The sequence below is a fragment of the Pteronotus mesoamericanus genome, unplaced genomic scaffold (genome assembly GCF_021234165.1).
Source record: "Pteronotus mesoamericanus isolate MK-2021 breed Mesoamerican mustached bat unplaced genomic scaffold, CSHL_Meso_final scaffold_651, whole genome shotgun sequence".
Classification (NCBI taxonomy): Eukaryota; Metazoa; Chordata; class Mammalia; order Chiroptera; family Mormoopidae; genus Pteronotus; species Pteronotus mesoamericanus.
The window spans coordinates 31460476-31477868 of NW_026555325.1; the positions used below are offsets into that span (position 1 = coordinate 31460476).

A 17393-nucleotide genomic window follows, 5' to 3' on the forward strand; every position below is an offset into this window, starting at 1 on the left:
GAGCAATTATTCCCAAATCTCCTTTCCCTTGCAGCTACTGGCAAACACTATTCTGCTTTCTGTCTCTTCTCCCTCTATGAATTTACCTCTTCTGGATATTTTATATAAAGGGAATCATAGTGGCCCTTGGTGTTTGTCTCCTTTCACTTAGCATAATATTTTTGAGCTTCATTCACATTGTAGCATGTATCAGTACTAAATTCCTTTTTATGGCTGAATAATGCTGTGTGTATGTGTTTGAAGCAGCATGGCAGCCGCCACCCCATCACCCTCCTCCACCTGGAAATATGAAGAGGACCCAAGTCTAGCTGCACAGATTCCTTCTCTGGTTTCCCCTGTCAGTCCCTGGTACCATGGGCACGCTGTAGAGATACCAAGTGCTCTCCTTTCTACTCCCCTTTTACCCATGTAAGTAAGGAGGGTTTGGACATGGTCTTATGCCCCCCTTCATGTCCAGGGCAAAAGCACCCAGGGCTCTAGAAATAGGAGCACTGACTATAGCCTAGGATATGTGATTTCCCCAACCTACTCCCAACTTAGGATGGTAGTTTCATCTGACTTCTTTGGGGTGTTCAGAATATTCCACTACATATGTCTCTAGTGCCCCTGGGTTATGACTCAGCTCCGTGCTGCAACCAGAGCAACAGCTTCCATATTACTCTCCCTGGTTCTGCGACTACACTCATTGCAAATCCTCTTCACAAAACAGTCGGCATGATCTTTGTAAACCCCCAAAATGATTAAGTGATGACATACTCACAATCATGCCGTGGCTCGTCATTGCTTATAGGATATACCAAAACTCTTTAACACAGGTTCACTCAGGATCTGAACTCGGTCTGTCTATGCAATAGCATTCTTTCCTCTACACTCCCTGCACATTCTATCAAAACTGAATAAGTGGGGCTTCTTCTGACCCTCCGAGGAAGACCCAGAGGCCCTTTCTTTCATGCTTTCATGTCAGCATGATGCCTTTTACAGACCTTCATAATGAGGGGAGAGAGAGGGGAGCAGGACAAGCCATTATGAAATTATTTGTGTATCTGTCTCCCTACTCAAACTGTGAGTTCCTTGAGAACAGAAAATGTGTCTTTTCAGCTTTGTATCCCCAATACCTGGCACAGTTCCTGGCAGATGGCAGGAGCTCAGCGAACACTGGTTCCTTTTGAAAAGCCAAGAATTCTAGAGAGGTGATATCCTTAAAATAATGCACAGCATATGGTGGACCTGGTTAGAAGTTGGATGTTAGGACTCAGGATCTTTGGACAATCTCTTCTAACCTCAAATATAGTATTTCGGAAGAGAATGAGGGATGGAAAAAGTGATCAAACACTCTCCTCCAACAGACATACACTTTCCCAAAGTGAAAGTAAAATTTTAACTGTCAGAAACATTATGGGATTGTTAAAGGTGAATGATGACAGCTACATGGTTAGAGGCAGATCCTTTTTTCATTGAATATATGAAAATGATGTCAAAACAAATCCTCCCTGGCGATTTCAGAGGTTATTTTTCCCCAACAGCCTGTGCTTATTCCTCCTTTCTGACCCTCTCTTCCCTTCCTTTCCCCCACTTTTCTATTCCCCACCATTACCTCCTCCATAACCTGGTTCGGAAGTCCAGGAAAAGTGTGAAGAGAGGCTGTTTCTGAACCTAGGATTATGTAAAACACTTCTGTCCTCATGGCTCATGATGTCTCAGGACCGCGGTCTGTGACAGGACATTCTACAGAGCTGGCAATTTCCTTCTAATGTAAACATTGCCTAGCCAACGTGCCATAGGCGAATATGCAGGTGTTATGGGTGAAAATCCTGGTGTGGGAGAGTTTGAGGTTTGTGACCTAAACTTTGCTTCCTCCCTAGAAAGTAAGAGCAGGGGCACTTCTTACAGGTGTTAGTCTTGGTCATATACATGAATAGCTTAAAACATTTTTTCACACCGATCGGCGTTATTAAAGAAAAATAATTTAGGATAGTGGTAAGCAGAAGATAGTGTATAAATTTGAAATTAAAGAACTTTTGCCTTTAGATGCAAGAGGTTTTCTGTCAAGGGGGCTCTTTAAATTTATATTTTTCCAAACATATAACAATGACAGACCACATATAAAAAGTAAAGGCCAAAAATCATATTACTAGGAAAGGAAGAAATCTAAGTACTTTGACAGATCAGGATAGAAAAAAAAAAATGTCCCAAGTGCTCAGCTAGACTAAAGTCATGGGTCTGCTGGGACCAGAAGCAAGCCCTTTGGCTCCTGGGAATAAAAGGGTTAAGAGGGCTCCAAAAATCCATGGTCCAGAGTTGGACTCCTGCTTGAAACCAGTGTCTGGGAGAGTTCTCTGAGCCTGAGAAGAAGAAGCTGGGAAAATAATGGGGTAGAGGAGGGGCCCTGTGACTCTGTGTTCTAACTACAGCAGTTGCCTCTGTGTCGGTCTCGATCACCTGGAGCAGTGTTGACCGTCACCCAGCTACAGGGCTCTTTGCCAGCTTCTGGCTGAGGGTGGTAGAAAGATATAGAAGCAGCCGGGCCTTCTGCTGCCACAAGGATGGGCTCTTTCATGTACTTAATAAAACCATGGGACAGGAGCACCAAATGCTATTCTGGAATCTGGCTCTGGGCTAGAGGCCTAGAAAGCCAAGAAGGCGCAACTCTGAAACTACCAGACTCGGAGAGTGGGCACGCAGAAGGTAAGGGGCGAGGGAAAATGAAATCCTTCTCCTCCTCAAGAGAGCCTGCCAACTGACGTTCCAAGACACATAAATAGCTCTAAAAAAAAAAAAAAAAAAAAAAAAGACAACCCACCAAAACAACAAATGAAGCATAAATTCATTTGAAATGAAATTAAGTTCATGAAACAGTCTGAAGTGGTAAAATAACTGACTATACTATAAGAAGGAAATCTATTTGAAATAAAATACATAAAAACTAACTCCAAGCAATCATAAAATTCTGGGAGGGGCAGTGTTCAACGTGTGGTCAAGGGACATGTAGGTTCTTGTGCTCAAAAATGGAAATACTGGAAAAATTTTAGTTAAACATGTTAGACATGTAGAGTAATTACTAAAACTGTAGAAAATGTTTAGTTTCTAAACCAACAGAAGGAATAGGGGTTTATAGAAAATTTTATCAATTCAGCCGAAGGCAGGAAATGAGAAATAAAGAATTAGAGGGAAAAGGTGGTAAAAAGAGATTTCTACCCATATGTGCTTTAGAATTATCAGGCAGTCAGTTTTCCCAAGATTTCTAATCCACAGGCAGTGATGTTTAAAGCTGATGGGGTGGAGATGGGGGGCTGATTTGTATTGTTCCCTGATTTCAGTGCTATAAACACTCCCACCTTAGCCAATTTCAAGCCACCAGTGTAACGCCAATCAGATCACAAAATTACTGAAAACGCAGCGCTGATACCTAGGGAGCTTGCGTGTGCCGCCTCCAGCATGCTGCTGGTTGTTTGGGACAGACAGGCTTGTCTCCATGGTCTTCACACTACATATAATTATTTGACTATAAAAATAAAAATTATTTTCAAAAAGATTCTCTGCGTTTCACTTGTCTGACTGAAACCATATGAAAATTTATTGGGAAAACAGAAGTTGGTGGCATTCTGTTATTAGAGTATTTATCATACGGTTATGGAAGACTAGTAATTTATGATCCTTGCTAGCAAAGCCAGATCAATACAGAGATAAATGTCCTCAGCACAATAGAATTTATATCATCCACATGATAACTGACCACTGTGTCATACGTTCAATCATTCATCTCATTATCTGATATAACGAGCAGAAAGTCTAATACGTATGTGATTTATTAATGCGCACTAGACCCATCTAACCGGTTACCTGTCCTTGGCAACATAGTATACAGTTGTCTACTTCCAGTAATAGGATCCCACAAAGAGGATCAAACACCCTTTTAAATGCTAGAAGACATCTTCTGTTGAATTAGAACAGGTAGGAGAAATGCCTGAGTTAGCATTACTCCCTCTCTTCCTCGTTCTTCTCCCTTCCTCCCATTCACGGAGTCCTACCCCTTTCCCTTCCCCCCTCCCTCACTCTCTCTCCCTCTCTCCTCCTCTCTTCAAAGCTAACGTCACTTATCCTAGAATGGGGTGGGTGAGCAAATGGTCCTGAAAGAGCCTTTCATGTCACTGATTTGCTGCTGCGGGTATATTTGGTGACAGTCATTTTGCGTCACCTATCTATAGGTCTGCCACCGAGTTACAGTCGCTTAAAGCTCAGGGCACACCACAGTACAGAGCAGGAAAGTGGCCTTTTCCCTGAAGAGAGAGAACAGGGGAAATGAAAACAGAAAGCTAACCACTTTGAAACCTACGCACAAACCATGGGATAGGCGCTATCCAACCCCGCCCCCTTTCTTTCTCAACCCCCTGGGAACATTTGTTGCCTGCAACTGCTGTGCTTTGCTTTGCAAGGGTTAATCAGAGGACCTATTATTCAGCAAATTAAAAGCTTGGCTGCCTGAGAGTTCCTTTCAGCAAGGATTAGGGTCTCTGATGCTGCTTTGATGTAATAGATGGAGCTGTTCTGTTCCTTCGTGTTAATGGAGGAGCAGTTAAGGACTCCCCAGGCTCTCTTTGGCAGTTGGTGTCTTTACGCATTCCCTTGCCTGGAAAAGAAAAATATTTTATCTTACAAAAATTTAGTGCTCGAACAAGGCACTGGATTGATGTCCCTGGGGGATGAAGTATTCATTTCTTTGTCTAAAATCACAGAGGCGTAGCACTAACTGGCTTCCTTGGGTGGTCACTTCCTCAGGAAGAACTGTCTCTCCAAAGAGCAACAGAGGCAGTCACTGGGGCCTTGTGGTTCATTGCCCTTGGCAGGTGGGCAGAGATGGCAGGTGACAGGCATGGTGGTGGTTTGTGTCCCCGGGAACATGAACGAAGGCAGCCTAGGGCCGTGCAAAATCCTGATTTGCATGAGGCATTTAAAACTACTTAATATCTGACAATATTTTCTCCAGGCTTCTGAGTAGTGGTTGGGTTGTTAATAAAAACCTGGCTTAGTTTATTTTCCCCAATTTGATTTCATCCTATCAATAATATTTATATAATTGGCAATAAGGCAGAGAAATGTTTAGTCAATTTATGTCTTTACCAAGAGAACTCCCCTTTGGGGAAGGGCCCAAATGTGGGCAGACACCGTGCCAGTGGCGCAGTCCTCTTTCCTCTTAATTTGACCCTCCCCCACCTCGACCTCCACCTCCGCTGGATACGAATACCACCTGAAGTGTTGGTTGGAACCAGTAGTGTCATCACTTAAGTGGCAGATTTGACTGCCCTGTGGTTGCCATGCCCACTTGTGTGGTGCTTCAGCCCTTCTCCAACACCCCCGCCCCGTGGGTTAAATTGCTCCCTCCTTTGAGTTGCTTTGGATTCATGGGCTGAACTGTCTCAGCAACCTTCTTTCCATTCTTTGCAACGAACAGCACATGGTAGCCTGGCACCTTGCCTCTTTTTTTTTTTCCTTGATGGACACCAGCATCTGGGCGCTGCATTCAGCATGTTAGGAATCAAGAGACCTGACTATAAAAACTCACCAACTTGCTGGTAGACTTAGGTGTGGATTAAGATCGGAGAGCTCTGTGCCTTCTTAAATTGGCCACCCACGGAGAATTTTATTTTTTACTAGATAGTACTTTGATGGAAGGCATCAGTTGGTATTGAAGAGTGTTATAAAAAACAGCCCTATGAAATTCATGGCCATGATTACTGCAGAGAAATAGTATTCATTGCATGATATGGCACTATTTCTCTGATAACCCAGGAAAGCTATATATCTCTCATCTCCTTACCAGTCAGTTTCATCATCAACATCATTATCATCATCATATCATTATAGTTCTCTAAGCAGCTGGTCTGTTTTTATACCATGGATTTTAAGAAATACTATAAAAGAGACTGCCCCTTCCATTTCATGCTGGCTGCTAGAGAGCCCAAAGCTGAATTTTTATCCTCCTCTGATGAAGTAATTTATTTTGCATTTTAATTGCTGTTTTTGTTTCCTAATTTGCTCTGTCTTTCATTTCTCTCTTCTGCTTTTAATTATTTTTATCTTGCTTTATTGTACATACCTTTATTTACTTAAACACGTATTGTAAAGTGCCTTTCTCAAACAAGACTAAGTATTAAAAATCAATTGCATACACTGATTGCAGGAATGTAAAATGATGCAGCTGCTTTGGAAAACAGTCTTGTAGTTCCTCAAAATATTAAATACAAAGTTACCATATGATCCAGCATTCTACCCTTAGTTATGTCCACCAAAGAGAAATGAAAACATATGTCCACATGAAAACTTGTACGCAAATGTTTAGAGCAGCATTATTCATACTAGCTTAATAGTGGGAACAGCCCACATGCCCATCAGTTGATGAATGGATAAACAAAATGGGCATAGCCATCCAACAGAGCATTATTTAGCAATGAAAAGGGATGAAGTATTCATACATGCTACAATATGAATTAACTTTAAAAACATTATGCTAAGTGAATGAAGCTAGTCACAAAACGCCACACATACTATATGAAATGTCTGGATTAGACAAATCAATAGAAACAGAAAGTAGATTAGTAGTTAGTTGCCTTGGGACTGAAGAGGATGAGGAGAAATGGGAGGTGACTGCTAATGGATACAGAGTTTCTTTTGGGGGTGATGAAATGTTCTAAAAATTGATTATGGTAATGGTTGTACAACTTGATGAATATACTAAAACTCTTTGAATTGTATACTTCAAATGGGTGAACTGTATGGTTTGTGAATTATATCTCATCAAAGCTGTTATAAAAGTAATTTCAGTAACCAATCAACTGTAAATTATATGAAGTAATTTTTGCTGGTTTTCTTATACTTTTAATTTTTACTTTGTGCTCGATATGTACAATGTAACTAAACCCACTTATTTTCAGGAAACTATATAGACTTGTTTGGGATTGTGACTCTTCAAGAGTAGGGATGCTCTTCTCCATAAGATGCAAATTCCCTTTATTTATTTTTTTTACCCTCACTTAAGGACATTTTTTTCCCCATTGCTTTTAGAGAGAGAGGGAGGGGGAGAGAAAGAGAAGGGGAACATCAATGTAACAGAGAAACATAGATTGCCTCTTACAGGCTCTCCGACCAGGGATCAGTAACCTAGGCACATGCCCTGACCAGGACTCAAACCCGCAACCTTTTGGTATACAGGACGATGCTCCAACCAACTGAGCCACATCAGCCAGGGCGCAAACTCCCTTTATCTAGTTCAGTAAATTTAGACCAGTAGGCAAAGTGAGTGGTTGTTTGGCAGCAAGTTCCATGCCTGTGGGCATAAATGTTATCATTCTATTTCCACTCCTTGTCTTTGCATAACCTGTCTCCTCTCCCTTGTCATCTTATTCTACCTAGTAGTGAAAATAAATGAGCAGAAGCGGCCAGAGAAGTAAGGGAATGTAGTAGTATCACTGCAAGCAAAGAAAGAGAATTTTTCAAGAAGGTGGGACAAGTCAATGGTGACCATCAGTAAACTGGAAGGTTGAGTAGGATGAGAGCTAAAAAGAGATGATTGAATTGGTAACTTAAAGGATTTTGGTTGCCATTAAGAGATTATAGTTGGGTGGTGAAGGTGGAAGGTAGATTGTTGTGCCCACAAAGATTTAGCTGCAGATCTACCCACTAAATTTAAGTTGGCCTAAGATTCCACTGGTGGTCCTTTCTTTCTTCTTTCTATACTTTTGACTTGTCTTCAGGTTCCACAGCTACAACCATCACCTTTTCTTTCTCATTTCCTTAATTTAGACTGTATGTCTCCTAAACGGATCACCTCCCTCCTACCCTCAAATTTATTTTCTAATGTCAGCTTGTTTTCTAAAGCAAAGATCTAATTGTATCATCTCCCTGCTCAGAAAGAGCCAGTTCAGAGTGGCTAAGAAAGAAAACCTAAGCTCACTCTCATGGCCTTCTAGGTTCTGAGTAAGATGTTCCCAGCCAGATGTTCACCCCCATCTCTAGTCCAGTTGTGTTTTCTATTCTACTCTGTTCCCCATATGAGCCATGCATTTTACCAGTGGGCTTCCCTTCCCACTGTCCTCTCTGTATTTGTAATGCTCCTTCCCTGCACTTCCTGTCAGTATCCCTTTCATCCTTTAAGGCCCTAGTGTCATCTCTCACTCGTGGAACACTTGTTCTCATAGTTAGAATTGTGGACTCCATCTGAGCTGTTCCAGCGCTTACACTTTTCAGCCTTGAATAATTATTATTTGTGTCCATACGTATCCTTCTACTTATTTCTAAATTCCATGAAAGCTATTATCTCACTTCAGGCATCTTTTACCCCAATCACTTGGTGTAATACCATTCATAGTAAATATATAGTGAGTGTTTGAATGAATCAATGAATGCAGTCCCACCTGGTTCTCTAAATATTTCATACGTGTAAAGTTTGGAGTTATCCCAGGGGATAAGTTTCTTATGGAGGCATATAATATCTTTTGTTTGTTTTTCAGTCTTCTAGCCCCCATCCCAGTCCTGGTGTGTCCCTGAGCATGAAGTGGTCATGTACTATGGAACTGGTAGTTCATTTCTCATAGAGGATGGCTGGGAACTGTCTATTCCTTCTCCTTATGGGGAAAAAATGCATACAAATGAGAATTATGGATTTAATTCTGGGCAGCATGGAGAGCAGGATCAAGGGAAGGATTAGAATTCATATCTCCCCCGGCACTTACATCCAGGCTAAGAAGCAGACCATAACTGTTTGTCAAAATGGAAATTGATTTTTTAATCAAATAAATTAGCCAAATGTTCAAAAACAGGAGTGCCCAAAGGCTTGAACTTAAAAATTCCGAAATTCTTTGATTTTGCTGAATTGTCAGACTCTGAAAGTCCCCCTTCTCCCTGAACTTTGAAAGTTCTGATCAGGACATCTATCAAAGAGTGATTTTGTTCTCAGTGGTGGGAATCCACACTGAGAAAAATCAGCTAATCAGTGAGCACAGTATTATTCAAGGCTAATTCAAGGAGCCATTGCACATTTGCAGTTCTTTTGATGGCACTCATCCTGCTTGGAAGACATGGCTGTTTTCTCCCATGGACTGACTATTTGTATCCCCACCACTTAGTATGGTGGCCGGCCCATACAACTGGCATTTTTAGGTGCTCACTGTGTACCAGGCCCTGTACATGGATTACTCCATTTGCTCCGCACCATGGTATTACTATCATTTGCAAATGAGAAAACTGAAGCCCAGAGAACTGAATTAACTTGCTTACCATCACATATCTATAACCTTTACATATTACTGCCCCAATACTAGGCATCAAACATTTTTTTAAATGAATGTGTCATCATGAGTCATTCTTGGGAGACTGATGGGTTTGGCAATTAAGTATATTGTTATGTAAATAAGTCAACAGACTATTTTAAATATTTAAGATTCATAATAATTTAAATACTATATTGTGTAACATATCATTATACATTGTTACATGATTCTATATTATATTAATCAATAATTAACATAAAGATTAAAATCTGTAAAAAATGGATTTGTCGATATCTAGATTATTTTGCCCTGACTCACCCATATTTTCTATAACCATTTCCTTCTGGGTTCAGTCATCACTTCCCTCTTTGGTTCTTCCTTATCTTCCTGGGCCACTTCAAGCAAGTATTTCCTGCATTTCCACCTGAAGTAAAGCCCTTGAAAGTAAGCCAAGGCTTGTTTCTGGTTTGCTGAGTCTAGGGCTTCCCAGGGGCTGACTTCAGCTCCTCCCAGAGGCTTAAGAGGCAGTGACTGGGCTGCTGCAGGGGAGACTTAGCAGTACCTGCGCAGCAGCAGCAATACCCAGATCCTTGGGTAACAGCAACACTGCAACCTAAAGACAGAGCCATCCCAGGATTCCCATCTCCCAGGGATCAAGCTTTCGACAACTCTTTGAACCAGAGGGTGGGATTTGAAAACAGAGTAACAGTCCAATAAACTAGTTGCTGGGGCTGTTTGATAAAATAATGGTTCAATTTCTTTTTTCCCCTCACAAGGCTAGAATTGCCTAGAGAAATATCTATTTAATTACAACATGTTTTCCCCAACCAAAGAAAAAAGAAACAGAAAACAAAGAGTGAGAAGATGAGACTTGGGGCTACCAGTTACAGTCCCTAAGCCTGGCTTCCCCCTCAGACAGGAAAACTGGGATCTTGCTTTGCTTTGGTGTGCTCATTGGCATGCATGCTCATCCCCAGTCTTTGCAACTGCTGTTTGACACTGCAAAAGCACAGCTTAATCAGAAGAAAGAAGTGTCAACAACAACAATAATAAAGCTGCAACTCCACCACCAACACTCTCCACAGGCTTCTCCCTGGAGAGCTTCTGTGCCCCCTGAACCCCGCCTTGACCTCTTGCTTGGCTCCAGTCTGATTCCTCTTCGCCCTTTACTCATTTCACTTTCTTGCCTGGCATTTTTATTTCTTCTTCCTCCTCCTAGACTGATTCTGCCCACTGTCCATGGTATATTCTTCTTCTCTCAGTCCCTCTCAGCCTTGGTCCCCAGACTGTCCCCAGACAAGCAGTGTTTGAGAACCTAGAATTTTTGTTACCATATCACCTTCCCTAAGAACACAACAAATTAGTGTGGGTTTTTCTAATTATTTGCTGTTGATCATGAGATCAGAGACAGAAGGGTAAAGAGGTACTTGTGTTCACAGGGGCCACACGGGGTTACCTAGTGCAGCCTTCTGCCTTAGGGGGGCCTCCGGCCCCGGGCCCTGTGTCTGCAGGGAGACTCTCTCCGGCTACCAGCTGCAGTGCTCATTACCTCTGAAGGGAGATTCTGTGCTTTCTGCTCTTTTAGCTTCAAACCACCCTACACTTTTTCTCTGGCCTCCTTCTTCACTTCCTTTGAATCTTCTCTGGGTGACAAAAGTTGGTTCTTCTCAGACTTTAGGAAATGCCTTGTTCTTCCCTTTTCCGTTCTTTCCTGGGTTCACCTGAGCGCACTCTGGACCATCAACGCCGATGGCTCAGTCTGAAGGTGGGGCTGACTTGCTGTAACCCTGCGTCTGTGTTCTCTTCGCCTAGTATCTCAGGCAGGATGGCGGCAGCACTGGTGTCCTGTAGCCCTGAGGTCCCTCTCCAACTTTGCCACACAGAATCTACTCCCATTGCCCACTCCAAAAGAGACAGAGCTTCCCATTCTGCAACCTTCTGTCCTACTTACTTGGGGCTTTTCCTCCATGTTTCTCTCTGATCGACAACTGATGACCTGTGTTGCTGAGTAATGCACTCCTAGTTCGTTCTTCTGGTTCAGGTTAGGACCCCACTTCCCTACCCCACATGGGAAGTTTGCATGCAATTTCACTTCTCGCCAATGAGACTAAAACACCACTATATGCAATATTTGTAAACGTAATGAAAACTGAATGCAGTTAAATATTCCACAAAACTGGGAGGTGGTGTTTTGTTAAAATAACATATGCAATGTCAAGTTTCTTTGCTGGCCTTCTTTTGAGGCATTAGTCATCTTGGGAAAATGTCTGTGTTTGTGATAGTCCTGTCTTCCAAATGGAAATTTCCTTCCAAGACAGATCACTCTGGGCTCCCATATTCAACCTATAATTAGTGTCCCCTCTGGAGGATTTCTCCTCTTGATGCAGAGGTCCCTTTGTCACTCAGGCTCCTGTCTGACGATGATAGGAACTGCAGAGCAGCTCAGGGCATCACGGGGCAGGGAAAGGTTTGCTCACATCAAAACGTTTAGATGTTCTGTACCAATGGAGACACTTCCCAATCGAAGTAGCAAACTCACAAGTAAACAACAAAGTATAAAAGACAGAATATTTAAAAAGTGATGAGAAGAGACATAAACCTCAGGTTTTCATGTGGTTGTGCCCCAGTATGTGGAGTAAGACTGCTCACCCTCCTGCTTTTCTCACCAAGGTCACTAGTATTTTTAGTTTTTGACTTTCCAACTGCTCTCTAGCAGGTGTGTTTTATTCATTGGCAAACATGGATCTGCAACTCTTGATAAATAGCTCCCCCTTGCAGGCCTTTGATTTTTTTTTTGCTACAAAATGGCAGTTTACAGCAACAAGGCAGCTGCATCTCCACAGCGTTACTGTTCCGGAGCAGAAAGGGCACGGCAGCGCCCGCTCCAGCGCCCAGAGCAGAAGGCCTGCCTGGTTTCTTGTTAAGAAGCGCTTCTTCCTTTTCCTGGTTCTGTCTGGGCTAGGCTGAGGGGTAGCTGCAATAACCTGTGTTTAATGCGGTGACACTAATGAATTCTGATAATTAATCTTCAGTCAAGAAAGCATGATGGAAAGTACTAGAATTTCAAATTAGGTAATGGATTAACTTCTTTGAAGGCAAGAATTTGCTTCCTTTTTATTCTAGTGGGCTTTTTTTTTTTTTTTTTTTAAATCAAATTCAAACCACTCACCATGGCCTAGTAAAATCAGAGTAAACCCAGGTAATACATCTCCCGGCAGTTTAAAAATTTTTGTTTTGTTTTGTCTCTTAGCACAGAGATAACCACACCTAGATCCAGAATTTTAAAAATAATTTAAAAGAAAAAAGAATTACTGATGGTTTTGCATTTGATCTTAGCCAAAAGGCCGAGACGTGATAGAATTACTGATGGTTTTGGAAGAAGTCTTCCCTAAATCCAGTCTTTTTTCTATTTCTTTTTTCCAAAGTAGAAGTCTCTGGAATGAACTCTGCTTGGGGAATGTGTATCCCCAGTTTGAGGCACTGTCTTTTGCAGAACCAACAGCTTGCGGGTGTCTTAAACATGCTGGTGCCGTTTATGGGCTCGGGGTGTCTCCCCACAGCCAGCCGAGGTGAGGATTCTGCCACCCATTCCAGGAGCCTAGTACTGATTTCTCCCAACAGCGCTTCCAAAGATATCATTTGCAGGGCCTTGGTTCCGTTGACACAGAAAAGGGTCTGTGATCAGGAAGTTTGGAAACATGGACTTAAAAAAAATTAAGCTGTTTTCTTTACCCCTGTTCTGAGACAATCAAAATGCTTGTGTGCATTGTGAAACTCCAGACTTACCTGGGTAAAAGAATCACCGCTGTTCCCTTGCCTTTGACGAGAATACTAGTTCTATTTTCCAGTGGAATGTCTTATGTGTTTAGTGTCCCCCCAGCTCACCTGACACAGGTTGGCCCCCATTCCCATACAGAAGTCAGCATTTTATGCATTCTCTTGTAAGACTTTTCAGTCCCCAGCTGGGGGAAATAGTCTGCATCTGGGATTTGTCATTTCCGGTTTCATGAGCAGTCCTGAAATGAATGAGCATTATTACAACTTTCTCAGATTCCCATGTTCTCCAATCAGGTTAGAGGATTTCATCCTGCTTGTTAGAAGGACGCAGAGGCTGTCAGGAGTTCGTACAGATCCCAGCAGTCAACTCGGTCTTAATCCCCTAAATCCCTGCCTGGAAGGGGAATAAGGCAAATGACAGACAGACAAACGTAACAGTGTGAGTTTGGGGCCCCAAATCACAAAGTTTTAAGCAATAAAAAAATATACCCTAGTTAGAGTTGGAAAAGGAACTAAAATTCTTGGGCATTTAAAGGATGCAGCTTAGGAAGTGGCCGTGAGCGTCACGGCGGCTCCTGAGTTCCTGGCTACACGGCTCGCCTAGTCAGGCTTCTTGCATTGCTGATCCAGTTTGCTGACCTTGAGATGCCTCTGCCTCTTCCCCACCAATCCAGTTCAGTTTACTTCCAAAACTTCCCCCAAACGTAGTTCAATTCTCACCCGCCTCACTAGATCCTCCCGGACTGGAGTCGTCCCCGCAACGCCCACCGCAGTATCGTTCTGCGTGTGGCATCTGTGAGGTTTTAAACAGCGCATTGCAGAGCGGGGAGGGTTCCCGTGGGAGACAGGGAATTAGCCCCATCACTGTCGGGACCTGACCTTAGCTTCCTCACCTCGTAACAGCAGGGTTAAAGTAGAAAACCACCGTCTCTTAGCTCCAAAACGCTACGCTTTGGTGTGATTGTTTTTTATTCTGAATACAGGATGGGCAGAAGTAGGTTTACCGTTGTTTGAATGGAAAATATCAATAATTTTAATAAATAGCAATACAAGAATAAACTCTGTTTCCTGTGCTCACAACTAGAAGCCTACTTTTGTCCCACCCTCTATATATGCAAATGCTGGCTTCTGCTATTTCCTATGTTTCTTTTGTCCCTCCACCTTTACAATTAGGTTGCAGAACCTTGAGGAAAAGAATCATAATTTTTTATGAATTAACTTATTTTGGCTAATTCTGGCTGTGTGGTAAGTGTTTGCTGAGCAAATGAGATGATATGATTCCAATGATCTGTAATTTAGTAATGCATGATTTTCAGCCATATCTGCTCCTAAAGTAGAACTTTCCTTTATTTATTAGTAAAATAATTGTCCCATTTCAGTCCGGCTCTTTGCTCCCCATGAGAAAAAAGTACGCAAGACAGTTTTAGAATAAGGCTATACCCTCAAGGTCTTTATGCCCTTCTCCTAAAAATCCTCCAGCGCAGTTGGACATGTCACAACTCTGCTTAGCATTCCTCCCACGTACACTCCGTTTCAGTTTTGCTGGTCCAGTCGTGTGACTTTCAGCCCACTGGGGTCTCACAGAGAGACCTAACACATCCCCTTGATCGGTGCTTCCAGAAGGTGATATGCCTACCTTCATTTTTTGGATCTTGAAGAGACAACAGATTCACTTGTTAGTTTATTCCTTGTCTGATTATCTTACTTCATTATTTAACCACCGTTTCCCTTACTCTTCTGTGATCTAGAGAGAGACCCTCTCCAAAATACCAAATGATCTTGTTGGCAAACGACCTTACTGGCAACCTTTTCCCCCAACTAAATGCAGACAAGATACAGTCCCTTTAATTGCATCCCCAGACCTATTTTCCAGTGGAGACCTATTTTTATAAGGTTGGAATGTGAGTTCTCTGGTCTCTCTCAAACCCTATCTAAGGAGATTTAATTACTGAAGTACCAGAAGGACCATGGTTTCAGGCCTCACCTGGAACACTGTCCCCAGGCATCTAACCTGAGAAGGAAGGCAGAAGCAGCTCCAGCCCACTTTCCCATGCACATGCTATGGATTTTCTATTAATTGTTACACCTCCCACCTTGAGTCTCAGCCCCCTGAGTTTACTTACGTGAAGTGACAGCACTACTGGTCAACAGGCAGTTAGGGGTTGCCCTGGAGCTCTTGATCTTTCTTCCTTTTTCAAAAGCACCCACAGGCAGTCAGAGGAAACAGCTAATGCAATGGGAAAGAAAGAAAGGAAGAAAAAAACGGAGGGAAACATTAGGTGGAGTAACCTGTTAAGACATCTCCTTGTGTCTGGAGACATAGGTGTGTATAGGAGGCATGTCTATTTAGTGATGAGAGCTGGATGTAATGTGACCTACAGGCGGAAGCGGTAAGACTCAGGGATTCCTACATTGCTCTTGGTCTTCCTCGGAGGCTCTAGGGGTGAGCAATGTCACCAAGTCCACCTGCAACTGGAACTCTTTGAGGACACAGCCTGTTTTTATTTCAGGAGTTTTTGTACACCATTCCTCATGCCAGAAGACAGAGCCATTCACCTGTATTACTTGACCATAAAATTACCAAGAGGTGCCTTTTTTTCCAGGTGTGTAGGGAAACATTAGCAATTGTTTTCGTTTCATAGTCACATGTACATATGCAGAGGAATAAACATGGTATGCAGAGGAGGCTGCTGGAGTGCAGACATGAACATAGTATTTTTTCAAGCATGTTCACTGATTTTTTATTTTTTGTAGGAAAAATAATAGATTATACAAAGGGCCCCTGAACCTATTAAAGTCATATGATTGATTTGTTTCCATGGCGAGGCAGAGGTGGTATTTATAGTTGTGCAGGCAGCAGAATGGAGATAATCTAGGTTCTTTGGGCTTTTCTAACTGAAAGCTTCCATTCCAATAGATTGAAAACCCTCTGAATCAGTTCTAAAATGGAGTGACTGGGAAATTTACTGAAAAATCTTTTCAATTAGTGTTGGTGAGGGATGTGAAAGTGGTTTGAGGTATAAACAGCAAAGGTTAAAGCCTTTTGTAAATCCAACAGTTGACGATTGTTTTGCTAACTCTGCTTAAATGTTTTGAAAAAATGCTCAAGGTGAGACTGAACTTTTTATCCTTCATGCATTTCATTATTTAAAATAATATTTTGTGTTTTACTTGCTGCCAGCATGTCACTATTGGGAAAACTGGAAACGTTTGTTTCAATGAGCAGGCAGAATGGCATCTAGTATTTATCCTAAACCTCCTCTGTGAGCTAAAGACTGAGCCCGAAAGGGCAGCTGCTGAAATCTCTTTCTCTCGTCAAGGGCAGCTAGCTACTCAGAATGGAAATGCGATGATAATTGGAGGAGTATTCATCAGATTCAATTTCAGCAGAAATTTCCTTGTGTCAAAATCATCTTTAATAACATACAGAGCATACATCAAAATGTACTAAATCATTGTTTTCTCTGAAAAGGGTATTGAATCTGAAACACAAAGCTGTTACACCAGTGCGGTTTTAACTAACTGCAGAGGAGTTTAAATACAACCCAGTTTTTACCATTTTGAACAGACTTTTTGTTCTCTGTTTGCATAATTTCATTCTAATTTATTTGAATTATATTGTAGTCACTTCCTGTTCTGAGGTTTTTCTGCTTCTTCAGAAGACATTAGAAATCAAGGTGTTGAACCTTCTCTGAAGGTTTCTTTATGATCAGTTTCTTTCCTTGCAAACTCCTTAATTCCCTTTCCCCACCACCAAATAGTGGACATTTTATGTTAGGATTTCACTTAAGTGATAGTATGTAATTTTGTATGCTTCTAAAATAAAGTATATAGACTAATCAACTTGTCTCCACTGTAAACATTTTTCTCAAATGAAATTTCAGACAGGAAATTCAACCTGAACAGTCTATTTTTTCAGTGTTCTGTGTACTTCAAATCAGTTGAGTGTGCTTTCAGTATGTACTTAAACGAAAATAGATTTCTGATGTTTTAATTCAACTAATAGAGGATTATTATTTTTTCCTATGTTCTGGTTCATGTGAATTAAGAGCTTTGTTAGGTTGATGATCAGGTTTTATAAATGAGCCTTTTCTCTCCCTCTCTCCCATATTCACAGGGGAGCCAGGTGTCTATGATTGTAGTTTGGATTGTTTGTTGATTTTTGCAAACAGGTGTCTTATTAAGGACTTTGAAGAGCGGCCTTCGGTCACGCATCTCCTAGACCACCCATTTATTCGAGGAGTCCACGGAAAGGTTTTGTTTCTGCAAAAGCAGCTGGCCAAGGTCCTCCAAGACCAGAAGCATCTAAACCCTGTTGTTAAAAGCAGGTACGGTACTCGGTGTCTTCCTGCT

At 41.9% G+C, this 17393-nt stretch overlaps 1 protein-coding gene across 1 annotated transcript in view; it reads left to right on the plus strand.

The window, feature by feature from the left end:
* The window catches only part of MYO3B (myosin IIIB), a 389700-nt gene that overhangs the window by 122749 nt on the left and 249558 nt on the right, over positions 1 to 17393 (plus strand). Inside the window, exon 8 of the mRNA XM_054562662.1 lies at positions 17213 to 17368. Within this exon, the coding sequence (XP_054418637.1) occupies positions 17213 to 17368 (156 nt within the window). The remainder of the gene's footprint in view (positions 1 to 17212; positions 17369 to 17393) is intronic.